Genomic DNA, 18,802 nt, shown 5'->3' on the forward strand with positions numbered 1-18,802 from the left:
ATAGCAGTACCGTCACCCTCTGTAATCAGGGTTGATGCAACATAGCAGGATAATAGTGGTGGTGATCATATTTAGTTCTGGAGCAAAGCTAGGTAATGCTATGATTCTTCATTTGTACCTCTCACAATGAGAAGAGAGAAAGTCTGGGAATATTAATTTTGTCCCAGTATTTGTAGTATTTATTGGCATATTCTGGCCCTCCTGATGTTAGGTAGGTATCTTAGCTGTTTTGTTATCATCATTCTTTGTACTCTGATTAATGACACTTCTTGTTGCTGTAATTCTCTATTATATAGTCCTTAGTGTTCCTGGTTCACAAGGCTGGTTATTTATTCTTCAGTGAGCATCCAAATGAGTACATGGTAGTAGAAGAAATACTATAATAAAAATGAGAAAGTGTTGGTTCTACCAATCTTGAGCTGTGTGAGTTTGGAAACATTTCATCTCTCTGAGGCTCAGTTTTCTTTTCTGTAAAATGGTAACCCCTTGCTTGCCTAAGTCACAGGGCAAAGATGAAATAAAATAATTAATGTAAAAGTACTTTGCAAACCATAACATATAATCCATCAAGTGAACATTTTATGTTGATCAATCATTGAGGCAACAGTTTACCTATAGGCTAGATGATCTTTGAAGGCCACTTTGAGCCCTCACATTCCATACTTCTTTCAACATTCTGGGACTGCCCCTACAACCACAGTGTACCAGAGAACTTAGCTTCTGGAAATGAGGGACTGAAAGAGTATGGATGCTTGGGGACTCAGTCAGAGCTGAGAGAGGGGGCAGAAATGGGGATCTATTGCTTCCTCAGGCCAAGAAAGCTCAGCTCACTGGGTTAGGAGACTTGTTTAGTTAACTGGATGTGGGTGTCCACAAACGAGAAAGCCATCCACGATGGGCAGGTGGACCCTGCCACCACGTGGGCTGAGGAAGCTGCCGGTACATGGCTGTGTTCTCTAGGTCATGCTGACAGTAAGTCTGTGAGGTTGCACTCAAAGCCATTGACTCCGAGGTCTGCGGCTGCAGATATCATCACAAGGCACAGCCACTTCTGAAACTCCAGCCACAGGAAAATCATCAGCCCCTCAGATGGTAACTGGGAGCCTCTCATGTTTTCAGTGTTTCTTAGTTCTAAAGATTCATGATGTTTGAGACTGTATGGGTTCATCCATCATGGTTTTATAGGCCATGGCCATGTGTCTTCTTCATTATCGCCACTTTGAGAGAAATGGAAAGTGGATGCCTCTTTTTTGGATTTATTCTCTTTTCTAAGTTCGATGTATAGTGAACCCAATTGAACACAGTATTCTCGACAGGAATATGAGAACAGGGTAATATTTTTCTCCTTTGTTTTGAATGTCCATCTTGACACTATGCAAGTTTTGGCCAGTATTTGGTCCATAGGGTGAATCTAAGTCAATATCTTTAGTAGACAAATACATGTGGTTTCTTTCTCCATTGCTTAGAGCCCCCAAATCTTATAAATCCATTTTGGCCTATTTTCTGCTAAATGCACTGCTCTTCAGGAATACACATGGAAATTCATTTAGTTTTATGCCCATAAAATAGGCTATTCAAATCTTCCTGAATTATCTAATAAATGTGAGGTCATCCTTACCAGAGTAGCAATTTTCCTGGAAAGCAATCAGAGCATTTTGTGGGGTCTGGAGAATAATCTGAACGACTTTTCTAGAAGAAAGGGGGCATCTGGGTGGTCTGGGGCCCTGGACCATGGGCTGTAATCAGGAAAGTGGTTTCCCTTTAAGACTCAACATTTTTCTGGAGGTATCTGGGCCATTTACCTTACATACAAAGTCCTAGGTAATCCCTCAGGAAAAAAATCAGTTGCATTAACCAATTTCCTTTGTCCTGAACACTTGAAAATAATTTTCAGTCTAATGTCTATGGCATCGTCCCCTTCAAAGCTTCAGTTTCATGTAACTGTGACATAACAACACTTAAGGTTATGATGGCCACATCTCAACCTTTCTTCTCTGAAAGCTCAACGACAGAGCAGTATAACAACACATTGTTGTCCTCTCCCTTTCTGTCCCCATTGATGGCATTTCCATTAAATGTCCTTTTCCTTTTATTCTTTTCTTTTTTTTGAGAGTATATTCAAAAGAAAACTCTCAAGCTGGTGTCTAAATGTAGCCCCATTGATCAATACTGACATCTAAATTAACTCTCTCTTTCCAAGTGTCGACAGCTTCCGAATCAATATTTCCTGCTCCACCAACTTCCATCAAACGCAAATGCCTGCCCTGAACAGGACCAGACAACTCTCTAGAGAAAGAGCCTTCATCGACTAGGAAAACACGTCTGTCTAATGAGGCACGGTGGCTGGACCGGACAGCGGTCCCGGGCACCCCCAAGGCCGCCGTCCTCTGCAAAGGCCTCCACAGTTTCCCTAAATTCTGATGCGAGCAGTCCAGCCCCATCTGGAACTCCAGCCTCACTGTGTGTCATTCTGAGCATGGCGGGAGACGGGGTTTCCTCAGCCCCATAGGAGGGTTCTGCTTTGGTTCTCCAACTCATACAATGCTGAATGCAAATGTATACAGACATTCGTCAAGCCTGAATTATTCATAGATAGATGTTTCACTTTCCCATTTGACAAACTGTGTTATCATCGTCCCAGCTCCCCATTCTACACAGGATGTATACTTGGAGGATGAACATTCATTTCCATTTTCATATCAGTCACAAAAAAACATAATTAGGGTGTTGGCTCTACACTATTAATGCTGGAACAAAACAATAAATAAGTAAAAAACCAGGAACAAAAGCAAAAGTAGATTCATTTCAAAGTCAAATAGGGATAATTTTCATCTGCTCTGTTTTGTTCGGATGATCGTCCCTGCCACCGTCCACTGACAGGAATAACAGCATGCAGAGCAGAGGACCCCATGGTCTCTGGAGCCCGCTGAGTGAGTGGGCAGGTGCCACCTCGCTGCCAGCTGTAAATCACGCCTGTGGCGATTTAGTGTAATGCTGCTGTGGCCAAGAAAACCCAGACTGCATGCGGCTGCAGGGCTTCTTTCTCTTTCCCCGGAAACCCCAGGGTGGGCGTGGGGTCTTGCAGAGGCAAATTGTAGGGCCCTGGATTTAGGAGGCCTGGGTGCAAGTTTTAGCTTGAGTTGGTCAAGAGGCCCTGGGAGCACTAATCCTATGGTACCTCAGTTTTCTCATTTGTGAAGTAAACATACACCACTTCCCCACATGGCTTGTTCACCTATAATGAGATCACGAATGAAAAAATACTTCTCATTTGAAAGAAAGTACTGCCAAGAATGACTGATTTGTATTCTCCTCACTGCTCCGGGCCTGCCGGGATTCCCACCATGTCCCCGTGAATAACATTTCTCTCCAAAGAGCCACACGGGTTCCCAGTGCAACTACGCGGGAAACGACTTGGATGGCAGCGCTGTGATCTGGTCTTGCCTGGGGCTCAGTGGGGAATCTTTAGCACAGCGTCTGTGGGCTCTGGCTGAGCAATGACTGGGGGAGAAGGGGAGCACAGAAGATACTTTTGTCCACTTTAATAAATAACAATGTTATAACTAAGACATAGGCATTAGCAAGGAATACCCTGACTCCAAGGGACCAAGCAATCATTAGATCAAATCTGATGTTTCTGTTCCCTGGGGTGCATTAATAGATTTAAATCTAAAAGCTCTAGCAGTCAGTGTACATAAGGGTAAAATATGTAGTATTTTTTAAATGTGCCATTGGTCATTGTATGTCCCTAGAGATTCCTAGAGACCTGGGTATGTCCTTAGAAAAATGGCTATTATCATATAAGAACCCTTTTTCCTTTTTAAAATTGACTTTATTGTTGTAAGAAAATGTTATCGGAACCACACTGAAAAGAATGATGGCAACTGCTACCATGTATTGACTATCAGCTATGTGACAGGGACTACACTAGGCACACAGGGGCCCCAAATTAATCAACCTAGCTCTAAAGGCTCCATATACTTATTGATAAAGGATTTGTATTTCCCATGAACTGTATGCCAGGATTGGGGATGCAAAGGAAGAGAAAAACCTTCAGTGACTGAGGGCAACTCAGGAATGCTCTCCTTAGATTGCTATGAAAGAGGAATTATGCATTTCTTGTTAGGGCCACTGGACCCTTAGACCTGTTTGTCAGATCCAATAGATGGCAGCCCAGCTTTCAGAAGCTAATACAACCATTCCTTCACGTATCTATTTCTGAGGTCTGGTTACACCTGTGGCTCTGTCTGCCTCACCCCATACCAGGAGCAGGCCCAGCCCCGTTGGGAAGCCCGGGTGGGAAGCCTGAGTGGAAGGTGGAGGAGCCAGGCTCACCTGCTTGACCTCAGCCTGGAGGTGCCGCAGTTGGAGGCACTGCTCAAGCCGCTTATGCGTCTGCTCCGCATTGAGCTCCAGCTCATGCTGCTTCTCGTGGAGGAACTCCAGTAGCTCTTGCACCTGAGCTGCCAGATCAATGTCTTTCTCACAGATTAACTCAATTCCTGATTTTAAAAAATAAACAATTAAAAGCCAGGTAGTACCATAAAGATTACATTTCATTCAATATTCATATGAAAGCTGGAATTCAGAAATGGCCATTATCAGCACCCTCCCAACTACTATGCATCCGTCTGTGAAATTGGACAGACGGCCATAATGGGCTTTGTCTGGGATGCTCCCACATGGCATCTCTTTTGGGTTAACTGGTCCTTTGCCTGGGACTATTCAACAGATGGTCAGCTCTTTATATCAACTGGTGTTATAGAGAGCTGGTTCTCTGGAAGTCCATCCCCAGACAAGACCGCACCCAGCAGTCTCTGAGGGGGGATTTGCAACACCCAGAATATTCATAAGCCAGCCTCTGGATCGTACTGGGAAATACAAAACAAAGCCAAAAAGACTGTCTCAGGCACTTCTGCCCAAGGCACATTCTCGTTAGCTGGTCAGCTGGGGAGCCCACCAGTCTCAGTGGATGGCCGCCTGAAAAGGAAATCTGATTTGGAAGATGCCCTCATTACTCTCACACCATCAGACATTCACCTCTGCCATCACAGATACACCTGCAGCATACAGTCGGGGGAGTAGAGGGGACGGCTATACTCGCGAAAGGAAATTCATTTCTATAGAGGCAAAAAATAGTGTTTTATATAATGACAATATGGGAGAGTGGGAAAGAAATTTTCTGGTGTTACATGGTAATAATTTCAGTATCTTCTCATGTTTATTTTTTTCTGTCAGTTTCATAATTCCCAGTCCTCGCTCCTGAAATATTCACAGGAGACAGAAAAGAACAGCCTGTCCTTTTGGCAGTCAACTCCCTCCACTTACTATTTTCAATTACCGAGAGGATGAGGTAGAGCATCTCCTTGACTGAAATAAAAAATACAAAGAAATACAACATTTCTACATCTGCAGCTCAGCTAAGTGGGATGACCCTTGACCTCATGTTTACCTTCTGAAAATCTAATTAAAATCCATCTGCAGAAGTAGATGCTCTTTCCTGCTTCCAGCCACCATGTGGGTTTTTTCCAGCTCGGTTTTCATTCTGCATGCGTCTCTGACGTTTAGGATGCTGGGCTTGGGCATAGTGTCTTTCTATAGCAAGCTCATGGCTCAGTCCTGCCACACTGCCGGTAAATAGGCCTCTACGCCTAGTAACGCATCAAAGGGGTCATCCACCTGCTTAGGACATCATCCAGAAGAGGCTCACAGCCTGCCCTTCTTTCTCATCTACCTCGCTTGGATTGTTTCCTGAGAGATGAACACAGGAACTGGAATGGGTGAGGATGATGCCTAGGACACCTCTGTGCTCCTCAGTAGCGCATCATGTTGTGGACGGAGAATGGGAAAACAGGAAAACTTACTCCAGCTGCACCCAAAAGAATAGAAACTCACCGCTCTCTCCCACTGCCTCCAACACATTGAAATGGGTCCCAGTTAAAACCAATAAGTTGGCACATATCCATCCATCAACAGCAAATAGTTTTCTTGTGTTGACATTACTCCCAATCAGAGGCTTAATTAGCCTCCTCAGGGGCTCTCAGAAATGCAACAAGAATGTCTGTTATTTGTATCCTATATAATAAAAGCCTAATATGCAAATCGACCAAACAGCAGAACAACTGGTGGAATGACCAGTTGCTATGACACACACTGACCACCAGGGGGCAGATGCTCAATGCAGGAGCTGCCCCCAGCCTGTAGGCCCCAGGCCAGCCAAGGTGGGTGCCAGCAGGGGCCCCCCATCGCCCTGCTGGTCACCCCACAGATCAGCCATGATTGCCAGTCAGGCCTAGGGACCCGACCCATGTACGAATTTCGTGCATCAGGCCTCTGGTTTGTAATAAAATAGTTTGTCAGTCTCCTTATAGAATGTTGTATTAAAGTTTCTGATGTGCTCCCACAAAGCCCTGTTCTCATCCCTCCATCAGAACACTTGCATTGAGGCTTGTCCCTTATTAATTTGTCCATGCTTTCGCAAAAATGCAGGATCTCTGATACTAGGTCCAAGTCTATCTTATGCCTCTTCGCATCTTCAGGACCTAGCCCAGTGCTTGACTCATACACCCAATAAATACCTGTTCAATGAACACATGGGCCTCTTTAGGGAGGAACTCAGGCCATATGCAGTGGTAGAAAGTACCTGAGAGCTTTGGGGAAGGACAGATGTAACTTTGAATCCATGGGCTGTAACCTATCCATGGTATCTGAACTCCATATCCTCTCTGAGCCTGGGTAAAATGGGAATCCCAAGACTTCTGGGCATGTTGTGAGGACTCAGAGATAAAGTGCCAGTATATACAGTGCCTGGCCTTTAATAGTCTAAAAATTATCCATTTTCCCTTTCCCTTAGGGAAGTTATAACACATTTACTATTGATTACTGATGGGACTGTGGAATGGCTTGTATAAAATGTAAACATAAAATCTTACCATTGGTATTTATGTACTTGCTCAAAGTATATAATTAGAAACTATGGTAGTTTGGACACTATGATACCAGTGCTCTCAACCTAGGCTCACATTAGATTCATCTGGAGAAATTTAAAAAATCACCATGCCATGCCCACAACCTAGACCAGTGATGGCGAACCTTTTGAGCTCAGTGTGTCAGCATTTTGAAAAACCCTAACTTAACTCTGGTGCCGTGTCACATATAGAAATTTTTTGATATTTGCAACCATAGTAAAACAAAGGCTTATATTTTTGATATCTATTTTATATATTTAAATGCCATTTAACAAAGAAAAATCAACCAAAAAAATGAGTTCGCGTGTCACCTCTGACACGCGTGTCATAGGTTTGCCATCACTGCCCTAGACCCAGAACATCAGAATCGGTAAATCTTAAAGCTCCCCCAATGAGTCCAACATGCAAACAAGATTGGGAACCACTGGATCAGATGTCCAATGGTCCTTCTGTTATATGCAGTTACTAGACTATTTAGCATTGTGCTTATTTGGGGCTCAAGGCCACAGTTAGTAATAAACTCTCACTTTGCTTTCCTTCGCTGTCTGGCGAGGGGGTGGCAGGGGGGGGACTTTAATTTCCTCAAGGAGAGGCATCTATGGTCTAGGGAAAGAGTTGGGGATTCCTGGTTATATTGCCCATTCTTGTAATATGCATTTCGACTGTGTTCTTTAAATATATATATCTGCCTTGGATAGAGAACACCTTTTTTTCTTTTTTCTCCCCCGCCCCCTCCACTTCTCTTTCCACATCACTGCCTCAGTATTACACTCAGTTCAGAAATTACAGTCCTTTAATCAGGTTTTTAGATCAGTATTATCGACCTTGGCTCTACATTGAAATCACCTGGGAAGTTTTTAAAACTCTGGACCTATTCCAGACTAATTAAGTAAGAATCCCTGAGGGGTGGGGCCCAGACCTTGGTATTTTAAAGAAGTTCCCCATGGGATTCTAAATACGCAGCCAAGTCTCGAGAAGGCTTGTTTTACAACAGGTTCTCTTCTGCCCTCCTCTCAGACGTGCTCTCCCAGGTCCACATTCCCATCAACCCCAGAGTGGCTTCCATTTTGGAAAAACACAGGCCTTTCCTTCTTTTTACAACATAAGTAAAATTATTTGTGGCCTATTATATTTACCTACATCTGTTTTACCCCACAGTGATGTTCCATCTTGATGATTCAGCCAATATGATTACTGAGAACTTGCTATGGGCAGGACACAACCCCCTGCCAGAGCTGGGAATGTACAGAGAAGGAAGAGTCCTGCCCTCACTGTAGCTACTGCAGAAGCTACAGAAACACAAGTAACCCCAACCAAACACACTGTGTGCTGGAATACCAGAGTAATGTATGATCATCACCAAGCTCTATGGACCCCTTACCATGCTCAGGAATTATCCCACTGCATCCTCAGAGTGACTCTCTCAGGTTGTTATTTTCATGATCGTTATTTTCCAGAGAAACGGTGAGGCTTAGAGAGTGAGTCACATGCTCAAGGACACCCAGGGAGTAGGGGGTGGGGGTTGGATGCCAAGCCTCTCCTCGCTGCACCCTCTCCTCGCTGCACCTTAACCTCTATGCTCAAAGAGAAGAGTGATTCCCCCGCCACTCCCCCAACTTAATTTATTTTAAAATGTATTTATTTTCAAATACTGTGGTGGGAATAAATTTAAGGCATCACTGCCACAGACTCCAGAGATGTTTTCACTTCAAAGCCTTGCATAAGGAGAGAACTTGAAGCTGTGATTCAACCACAAAAGGAACATATCCACAGGGCATATGGCTCTTGTGTTATTCGTAAGGTCAAGTATAACAGTCGCATGGCCAGGTTACTTTAGACCAGCGGTTCTCAACCTGTGGGTCACGACCCCTTTGGTGGTCGAACGACCCTTTCACAGGGGTCGCCTAAGACCATCCTGCATATCAGAAATTTACATTATGATTCATAACAGTAGCAACATTACAGTTATGAAGTAGCAACGAAAATAATTTTATGGTTGTGTCACAACATGAGGAACTGTATTTAAAGGGCCAGAAGGTTGAGAACCACTGCTTTAGACAGAAGACCTGTGGTATAACCAATGCTGATGATGAGGCTGGAGCATGGAAAGTGAGAATTTTAGGAATCAAGGTCCACCTGCCACACTAGACAGAAGAAGAAAGTAAGGTCTACAGAGAAAAAAAAAGGCACTTCCAACTTTTGCTGGAGGAACTGGATCCTGAATTCAGCCAGCATATTCCTCCACCTTGACTCTTACCAGCAAACACCTCCCAACTTGAGGCTCAATTAGACACCGCTAATGTGAGGAAAGCACAGTGAGCAAGTGAGGAGAGTGTTCTGACTTTGCCTTCTATTCCTAAGGCTGATGTCGATTTAAGCAAAGGCTTTTGTTTTGGTTAGAGTTGTTGGCACCTAGAGCGATTTAGTAGAACCTGGCTCAATGTTATAAACTTCACACCTGAAAATAAGTGTATGGAAACTCTCTACTTCCATTTACTCCTACAAAATCAAAGCATAAGCCCTTAATTTAGCATGAAGGGCTAATTATCAACCAAATTATTAATTTTGCTTGTTATCCTTTTTCTAACATAACATAGTTCATTAGATGTACATCATAATGCCCAAGCCCCTTATAGCCTCAAGTCCAGCGTCTCTCAAGTCCTGCAGCCTTCAGCCACCTGGGTCCAGCTGGGTCCACCCCAACCTCCCCCTCCCCACTCCCAGCTCTGACATGACTCTGCCCTCCTGCCCCCCAGTCAGAGAGGAGATAGCTGCCTCCTCCACAGGACCAGGCTTTCTGCAGCAGAGTGAGTGTTCCTGAAGCCCCTGGATTCATTCCCCGAGAAGCCTCCTGGGCTATGCCAGACTGTGCAGCTAGATGAGGCAGGAGCGGGGAACAGCGAGTCCCAGCAGAGAGGCCTGAACAGGCCAATGCAGCCTCTTTTGACAAAGCTCATTTCTAGAACAGGATACTGTGGGGGTGGGCAGCCCATCTGCCTGGGGTGTTTTCACCCACGCAGCACTCATGGTTAAGGTGGCCGCCAAGTACAACTACCCCCCGCCCGCTCATCTTAAGCAGTCTTCAGGGACTGCTAGCTCCCAGCAGATTTTCCTGTTACCGTGGATACCTGGCTGTTGGCACAGAAGTGGGCTTCCCCCAGGTCATGCCAGAACCCTAGTCCTAAGTGCCACAGGTTTCCAGGCAGACAAGCTCCCTCCTGCCAGACAATCAATACTGAGGGATGAAGAGTGAACGTCCCTGTAGGGCATCTCTCCCCAGGCCTCTCTCCTAGGCACTGTGTCTGCATTCTCTCACGCTTCCTAGGCTCAGCTGGACAGCCAGCTATTGTGAACATCATGAAGGCAAGCCATAGGGTGAAACCCTGAGTCCAGAGGAAGGATCACAGTTTCCCCCATTCCTGATAAGGCCTTTAAAAAGGTACAAACTGTCACGTGCACACGATTTACCTGGAGATTTTGTTAACATGCAGATCCAATTTCCTAAGTGTGAGATCAGGCCTGGAGTTCAGCATTTCTAATCAGCGCTCAACAATGCCAACAGTGCTGGTCAATAACCCATGCTTTGAGTAGCAAGGACCTAGATTGGCAGTGGTACATCAGGATTATCTGGAAAGCTTTGAAACACAGGTTGGTGGACACAACCCCAAGGGATTCTGATGTGATAGGTCCAAGGGATGGGCCTTTAAACTTGCATTTAAAAAATATATATATTTATTGATGTTTAGAGAGAGAGGAAGGTAGAGGAAGAGAGAGAAACATCGAAGTGAGAGTGCAACATCAATTGGCTGCCTTCTACATGCCCCCTAGTGAGGGTGGAACCCGAAATCTGAGCATGTGCCCTGACCGGGAATCGAACCAGCAACCTTTCAGTGCATGGGATGATGCCCAACCGAGCCCACCAGCCATGGCTAAACTTGCATTGCAAACAAGTCCTCAGGTGCTGCTGCTCAGGGAGCCACATTTGGGAGTCTTCTGGGGCTTCATTTCGTAGATATCATCTGTTGTGATTTAACCACTGCATGAAAAGCAGTGGTCTCAGCCCTGGCTGCACAGTGGAATCATCTGAGAAGCTTTTGCTGATTGATGCCCAAGGCCCATTCAGAGGTTGTTAAATCAGAGTAGCTCAGGTGTGGGGCCTGGGCATTGTCATAAAACAGTCAGCAATAGACTACAATGTGAATGACCCTTCCTGGGGCTGTATGAGGAGGCACAGTCTGCACACCTCTAAACAGACCTGTTCACAACACAAACGAAAATTTAAGGAAATGTCATGCTGACCCAAGCGAGTAGAATTTACTAGGTGTCTCTCCTCTGGTTAGAAGTGAAGTTCCTTTGAATGCTGGTATGTACTCCTTCAAGTCATCAAAAGAAACACAGTACCCTAAAGTCAAGTTTGATTGTTAAGATCTGCCTAACAATCCCATGCTTGTAAATATTCTTCATGATCAACAGGGCTATAGACCAACAGTGCTTTAAAAAGTCGGTGGCCTGAGCCTGTGTCTGCCCCCTCTAAGAGGGTAAGAAACCTGAGCCAACAAGGGTGAAGGGGTGAGGGGGAAGAGGGCAATGGGTGGGTTTGGGTGTACAGGCCTGGGTTCTAGCACTCCAATGGTATGTGCTCACATGACTGGTTTCTTTTTCTAGGCTCCTGGGACTAGTGACTGTGATGGTTCCCTCCAGTCCTAACAACAAAGGCCAGTCTGGAGGTATAACAGTAAGGTTGCATGCATTTCTAGGGTAGTGAATAAATCCTGAGCAGGAAAAGAAGTCAAATCCGGGTAACTCGACCATGGTTTTTTTTTGAGGAGTTATAAAATTATACAACCTTGCCATAAATTTTTATCAGCACTTCTTACACTCATGCACAGACCAGCGATAAAACACAGGACTCTGAGAGGCCTGGGCTGGAGACAGGGAGCCAGCCCTGGGGGTGGAGAGTATGTGTGGGGTTATAGGGGGTGGAATAGCAGATGTCTACACATTTGAATAGATTCACAGGGATGGCTGACTGCTTTTGGAGCCCACCTGGTTTGTTTTTCCAGGCCACCATTTTTTTGGGGAATCTGCGCTAATTTCTACCACTGGTTTTCCCCCATTCTCTCCACAGCACCAGGAGAGCCTGGTCCTAGTTCCATCTTTACTACCGCCTGACTGGCCAGCCCCGCACAGGTTATTTTAGCTCTCATGCTCAGTTTTCTTCTTCTTTAAAATGGGGGCAAACATCTGTTCCTTATACCTGTAGGACTGAAATGAATAACAGCGTGGAAGTGCACTTTGGAGTCAAGCTGGTGTTCTTGTTTTCATCACCTCCCTGCCAGGAGAACAAGGCTGGGACAGGTTGCCTACCTGAGGCCTGGACCTCCATGATGTACTGGTGCAGATCCTGGCCCTGCTGGATGACCTCAAAGGTCATGTTGTTCATGGCCAGCTTCCGCTCCGTGTGGCGCTGCAGCCGCTGCTCTGCCAGCGTCAGGTCCTCCGTGTTGAAGTCGTTCATCTGCCGGAGCAAGTCCTCGTTCCAGGCGTCTAGCTCTGCTGTCACCTGTGAGGGAACAACCATCAGTCCAGGTTCACTGGTCCAAAGGCTGCTAAGCTCATGGATCCCAAGCCTTATTAACTAACCTGACTCTCAGATCAGTCTTGGCTTTGCATCTCTTTGAGTCTTCGACTTCATTTAAGCATCATGGCCACACACGCATGCATGCATGCCTTTGAAAGTGTGTTGCGATGTCTACAGCAATAGCAGTGGAATGGCAGGAGACGTTTATATGATGAATTATGGTTTATAAAGTGTTTAGTACTCCATCCAGTTCGAAAGCAATGCCCTGGAGGGAGGAAGCTGCTCACGCAGACAGGTGGAATGCCATGCAGAGTTCACCCTGCTCACAAGGGGCAGACCCAAGGCTGGAGCTCAGGTCTTCTACTGACTGCAAGGACTTTTTCCACCACACCACACAACTACTCTAAAACACCTCATCATTGGAGAGTCCTCAGAACTTAAGGATTAAGTGTAGCTCTTTTCAAGAAACAGAAACAGAGGGCTGGAGAAGCCCAGTAAGTGACCTGAGGTTACACAATCACTGAGAGCTGGTGTCCATCCAAGCCAGGGTCTTCCTCTGGTTCCCATGGTCTTTTGTGCGGGTTCTCTCCCTCTATTACAAAGGCTGACACCCGGAGATGGCGACTGTACAAGGGGAAATGTGTAGTGCAGCTACAGAATCCAAGCAGATTATACTCTATTGAAAGGCACTAACAATTCTAATAAAGACGGAAGCATGTAACGAATGGAAACTTTGTCTTATGAGTTTGCTCATCTGTTATTGCTTTACACCTCTGCTCATGTGGCTTCCCCTCATCTACTCTTAAACAGGTGATTGCACAGAGTCCAAATCCTACACTTCCTTTGCAAATGCTGCCACCATTCCCAGGGCAGGAACTCAGGTGTACCGAACTGGCATGTGAAGCAGATAGAAACTTTTCTAACATGGTTTTCAGGTCTGTTTTCTTGTGCTGCCCGCACAGCAGCCCCAGGAAGGCAATGGCACAGGGACTGTCACCCCGTTCCCAGAAGAGAAAGTGAAAGCTTCATCCAGGATGCAACAGCCACAGTCTGGCTCAGGCAGCCCAAGCACACACCCCAGAGCCCAGCTTAGTGGTTTTCATGATGTTGGCCTCGCGGCAGCTGGCACTCAGCAGAACCTCCCATCACCAAGAGCTGCTGCTCCAGCAACATCAGGGACAAAGGGAAGGAGAAGCCCCGCTGGAGGCAGTGGGAGGTGGCACTCTTCTCTCTGTGTTGGGGCCATGCGACTGGGTGGGGAAAGGCAAGCAATGAGGAACTAGGGGCTGCTCTCTGGGACACTGGTTTCCATTCTTTGTCTAACAGTGAGACCTTTCTTCATTGGAAGTGTACCACTGCGTTTGACGTAGAGGTGGGGGAAAGGTAAAAATACCACCTCATGCCCCCACATCTTTTCAGGTCAATGAAGGGATCCATTAAGCTCAGCAGGCAAACCTAGTCTCTACTTATTGTGGGAAGCTTGAGGATCAGATTGCCAGGCAAAACAGGTTTTTGTTGTATCCATCTTTGAAAAGTACTGCATTCTCTAACTAGAGAAAGGAATTAAACTGAGAAGACAGATAAATGACATAACTTATGAGATGATTTATAAATGAATAGGCTTACATAGACTACTAGGCTTATAAATGTTTTTCTTCTTGTACTTAAAAAGATAAAATCTAACTTATTCTATATAATAAAAGCCTAATATGCAAATCAACCAGAATGACCGGTTGGCGGGGGACGGGGCTGGCGAGTGGGCGGCAGCAGGCCAGTCAAGGCAAGTGCCAGTGGGCAGAGGGAGGGGACAGCAATTGTAACAAGGGGGGCAAGGGGCAGTGGCAGAAAGGCAATGAGGGGTGGGGTTGGCTACACCCAGCACTGTCCCCTGATCAGCCCACAAGGGAGGCCAGACTATGCTAAGGCCCATTCCCTGGGGGAGTAGGCCTAAGCCATCAGTTGGACATCCCCCGAGGGCTCCTGGTCTGCAAGAGGGCACAAGGTCGAGCTGAGGGATCCCTGAATCCATGAATTTTCATGCACCAGGCCTCTAGTATACAATAAAATACACATATAGGGTGGGGCAAAAGTAGGTCTACAGTTGTTCACATGGAAAATAATACAATAATTAATAATAATGCAAGAATAAATCTGTTTTGTGTACTCACAAGTGTAAGCCTACTTTTGCCCCACCCTGTATTTTAAGCATTAGTTCTAAGAGTTTTGACAATGTTATACATCCATTTGGCCATCACCAAAAGCAAAATATGAACCTTTCCATCACCCTAGGGAGTCCACTTGTGCCTCCTTCCTGTCAGTTCCTGCCCCACCCTCTCCCACTCTGGTACCGCTTTCTGATTTATATCACAGACGTAGCTTAGCCTATTCTTGGATTTCAAATGAAATCACAATATATACTCTTTTATGTCTGGCTTCCTGTGTTAAACACGTTGTATTTTAGATTCATCCAGGTTGTGTGTATCAGTAGTTCATTCCTCGCTACTGCTGTCCATTATATAGATGTGCCACAATTTGTTTATCAAGTCTCTGGCTGATGGATTTTTAGGTTGCTTCCTGGGTTTAGCTATAATGAATCAGGCTGATGTGAAAGTTCTTACACAAATCCCTCTGTGGACATAGATATTCCTTTCTCTTGAGAGTTACCTAGGAGTGCAATTGTAGAGTCATAGGGTAGGTCTTTGTTGAACATTCCCAATAGGCATGTATGAAAGTTCCAATTGCTCTACATCCTCACCATCACTTGATATTATGAATCTATTTAAATGTAGGAGTATATGAAGTGATATCTCATGGTTTTAAGATGACTAATGATGGTGAGCACATTTTCATATGCTATTGGTCATTTGTATCTACTTTTTAAATGTGTTTTTTAAAGTCTTTTGCCCATTTTCAAAAACTAGGATAATTATGTTTTGATTATAGACTTGTGAGATTTTAATAGGGGCTTTTCTTAAAAATTTTGTTTGGGCTATTTTCAATATATTATCTTAAAAAAGGCTTATATCCAGTCATTCTGGTCGATTTGCATATTAGGCTTTTATTATATAGAATAAGTTAGATTTTATCTTTTTAAGTACAAGAAGAAAAACATTTATAAGCCTAGTAGTCTATGTAAGCCTATTCATTTATAAATCATCTCATAAGTTATGTCATTTATCTGTCTTCTCAGTTTAATTCCTTTCTCTAGTTAGAGAATGCATGAAGATGGATACATGAGCAGATTTTCATGAGCAGGAGACACAAGGCTGGATATAAGCCTTTTTTAAGATAATATATTGAAAATAGCCCAAACAAAATTTTTAGTCCATTTCTTTGCCTACAAACTAAGAGAAATTAGAATAAAACTAACAACAAGCATGAAAGGAAGAACCTGCCTTCCTTTCTATTTTGGCTTCTGCTTTGTTTCCATAAAACTGAGTCTATGACAGGTCTGTTTGCTGTAGGGAGATCCCAGAGGGATCCCGGGGCCAGGATCTGTGGAGGGAAAGGTCAAGGTCCCAGGGAGGAGCAGAGCAAAACAGAGGTGCTTGCTGGGACAGAGAGGCTCAGAGGCCTGGTATCGAGAATCTGCATCTAAACCAAATGTGAAATATGTCCACATTCAATATCCACTGTTTCTGTATTCTTTTTCTCCCCTTCCCTATCTTCTTCCACCCTCACCACCTAAAACCAATAAACAGAGGGCTCAAATCTGTCACGAGGCCTGAAGAATATGAATTCCGAGGAACTACTCAGCAGAACGCCTGACTCCTAAGCAGCCCTTCCTGTACTTAAATGCTTTTTACTCTGTGTCTGACTCTCTCTTCCCATTCCACCCACACACTGATGCCCAGAGCCTGGTAATGATCTGAACTGTGTAATGCTTTTTCCTGATTGATTTGTGTATTTCTAATGTTTGCTGGAATTTAAATTAGTCTCTTTTCCACAGGGCGTCTCCAAAAATGTATACACACATTTGAGCCAAGAGCTCAATTGATGTTTCTTTCTTTTCAGATTTAACCCATTGGAATGAATAATTATTCAAAGTGTGTTACATTTTGGGGGGATACCCTGTATTTTCTATTTGCTCAAGGAATGTTCTTTCATTGGGTTCCTCCTCTCTACTTTCTTTTTGGGGTATAAAGCTGGCATAACAGGCAATCATTTATTCTTTTTAAGAAAAAAATTTGTTTTCAAACCTAACGCTTACCTACTGCTAATGAACAAACCTAGCTTTCTAGCTTCATCTCCTGCACTGTTACATGAACTGATGAGTGAGCTGCTTTCCTCACTGACCCTGAGAGATAGCTCTGCCCTCTCCAGTCTCCCTCCCTGGTCCAGTGGCCTTGAAATGCCCCTCCTCTCAGTCTGTTCAAGTTCTCACTGCCTTCAAAGTAACCTCTCTGGCATGAAATGACCCCCAGGCCAGATGTTTATCCCTGGCTTATCTCATCACATGGGGCAGGGGCTAGTTTGCCAATACAGAGATAAGACTCAGAAAAGAAAAACTGGCACTGGGAATGAATTCAGTGCCTTAACTCCATCTGGAAAAGAAGCCTGGAAGAATTTGTCCAGGGCAGAAACTAGGGCCTGAACCAAATAAATGAAAGAACACAAGGTGCCCACAGGGAATTCAGCTTTTAACCGACCTATTTTGCTTTCTCCTTCCACTCAATTAACTCCTTCTCAGCTCCTGGCCCACTCACTCTTGGCTCCAGTGGCCTCTCTCTCCCTGGCTCTCCTGAATTAATTGGAGTGTTAGGGTACAATGACCTCTTTGAGAGACACATTGGCAACATTTCTATTCTAACAACTGTCTACTCTAGAGCCACAGCCATAAGGGAAATCAGAGAAGGAACTAAACAGAAATTTATAAAGGGTAAGAGGCAGTGGGAAATGGGAAGGCTCACACCAAAACGAAGCCCAAGGCTTTCCTGCCAGACGAGATTCACTGAATCCAGCACTCTGCTGCCAAAGATGAACCCCGGGGACTTGGCTTAGCAGCTGCCTTGGGCTCTGGTCTCAGGAAGCCCTCTCCATTGGTTCCTCCCATTTTCTGGGTCTTTCTCAGTATTTCTATGAAGAGAACACGTCAGTTTCTCCCCTCCCAATGTTTTATTCTACACCTGCCTGGACCAAAACTCACCTGCCCCTTCTCTTCCCACTTCCTGTGGTCTATTCCCATCAACTCAGCGCTTTGTTATCACCTGCAAAGTTGGAAATCTCACTGTGTAGTCCTTTCTTCAGCTCATGATAATGATCACAATGGAAAAATACGTTTTACCTGGTGCCCGTATTCCAGTGTAGACAGTGTGTTAAGAATTTGACTAACTTTCTTTTATTAAATCCTCATAGCAACTCTGGCAGGAAACTAAGACACAGAGAAGTCAGTTCATTTTCCCCATGGTCACAGAGCTGAGCATCCAACTACATACAAAGTCCAGTGCTCTTGACCATGGTGTTATATCAATAAGGCTGGTCCAAGAACGGACTCTGAGGGTAGCTTTCTTTTCATTATTTTCATTTCAGAGAAGTGCCCATTTAATCATTCTCCTGTTTTCTTCTTAAAAGAAAAACAACCTTCATTATAATTCCATTTTCTTTATTTCACATAAACCTTTTAAATTAATCATGTGTTCCTTGGATAGATCAATACATTGTGTTTGTGACCATTTATAAATGCCAGGAATAATTTGCCCTTGCAAGAAAACACACAGCCTACAGCCCTCCCCCAATAGGATATTTTTGTTTAAGAGTTTGGTTATGTTTTGTGTGTGTGTGTTTTTTTCTCAAGCTGACTCTGCCAAATCACTTAGCACAGAGGTAATGCTAACCTATCTAGAAGTTTATGACCCCTTAGAGGCATTTTTCATGAGCAGGAGACACATCTGCACTATGATATTAGGGTGTGAGTGGTGGGAGGGGAGAATCAGCAGGCAGAAGTGTAGCCTGCCCCAGGTAGGCAGGAGCGATGCCTTTGCTTCTCACAGCAGCTGCGTGAGCACTCAGGGGTTCCCCAATGTGACCTGGGGACCAAGTCAGAGAGAAACAATGGGGAGTAATATGATGGCCTATTTGACTGCTTAAAATATGGAAGCAAATACAGATATGAAAATATACTGTGCATAATAATAACAATGCCAATTACAATGCATTAATTGTTGATTAAGTGCCAGGAGCTTTGCTAAAAATGTTCTATGTATTAACTCATTAAATCCTTAATAACCTGATGGGCCAAGAATTATTATTCTCA

General features: G+C 44.6%; 1 protein-coding gene across 19 annotated transcripts in view; it reads right to left on the reverse strand.

Moving 5' to 3' along the window:
* Positions 1-18,802, reverse strand: part of KALRN (kalirin RhoGEF kinase) — a 646,808-nt gene that overhangs the window by 262,383 nt on the left and 365,623 nt on the right. For all 19 annotated transcript variants that reach the window (XM_059687615.1, XM_059687614.1, XM_059687613.1 and 16 more), the window contains exons 14-15: positions 12,336-12,531; positions 4,336-4,502 (exon numbers count right to left, since the gene is read on the reverse strand). In XM_059687615.1, the coding sequence (XP_059543598.1) occupies positions 4,336-4,502; positions 12,336-12,531 (363 nt within the window). The remainder of the gene's footprint in view (positions 1-4,335; positions 4,503-12,335; positions 12,532-18,802) is intronic.

The sequence above is a fragment of the Myotis daubentonii genome, chromosome 3, assembly GCF_963259705.1.
Source record: "Myotis daubentonii chromosome 3, mMyoDau2.1, whole genome shotgun sequence".
NCBI classification, from domain to species: domain Eukaryota; kingdom Metazoa; phylum Chordata; class Mammalia; order Chiroptera; family Vespertilionidae; genus Myotis; species Myotis daubentonii.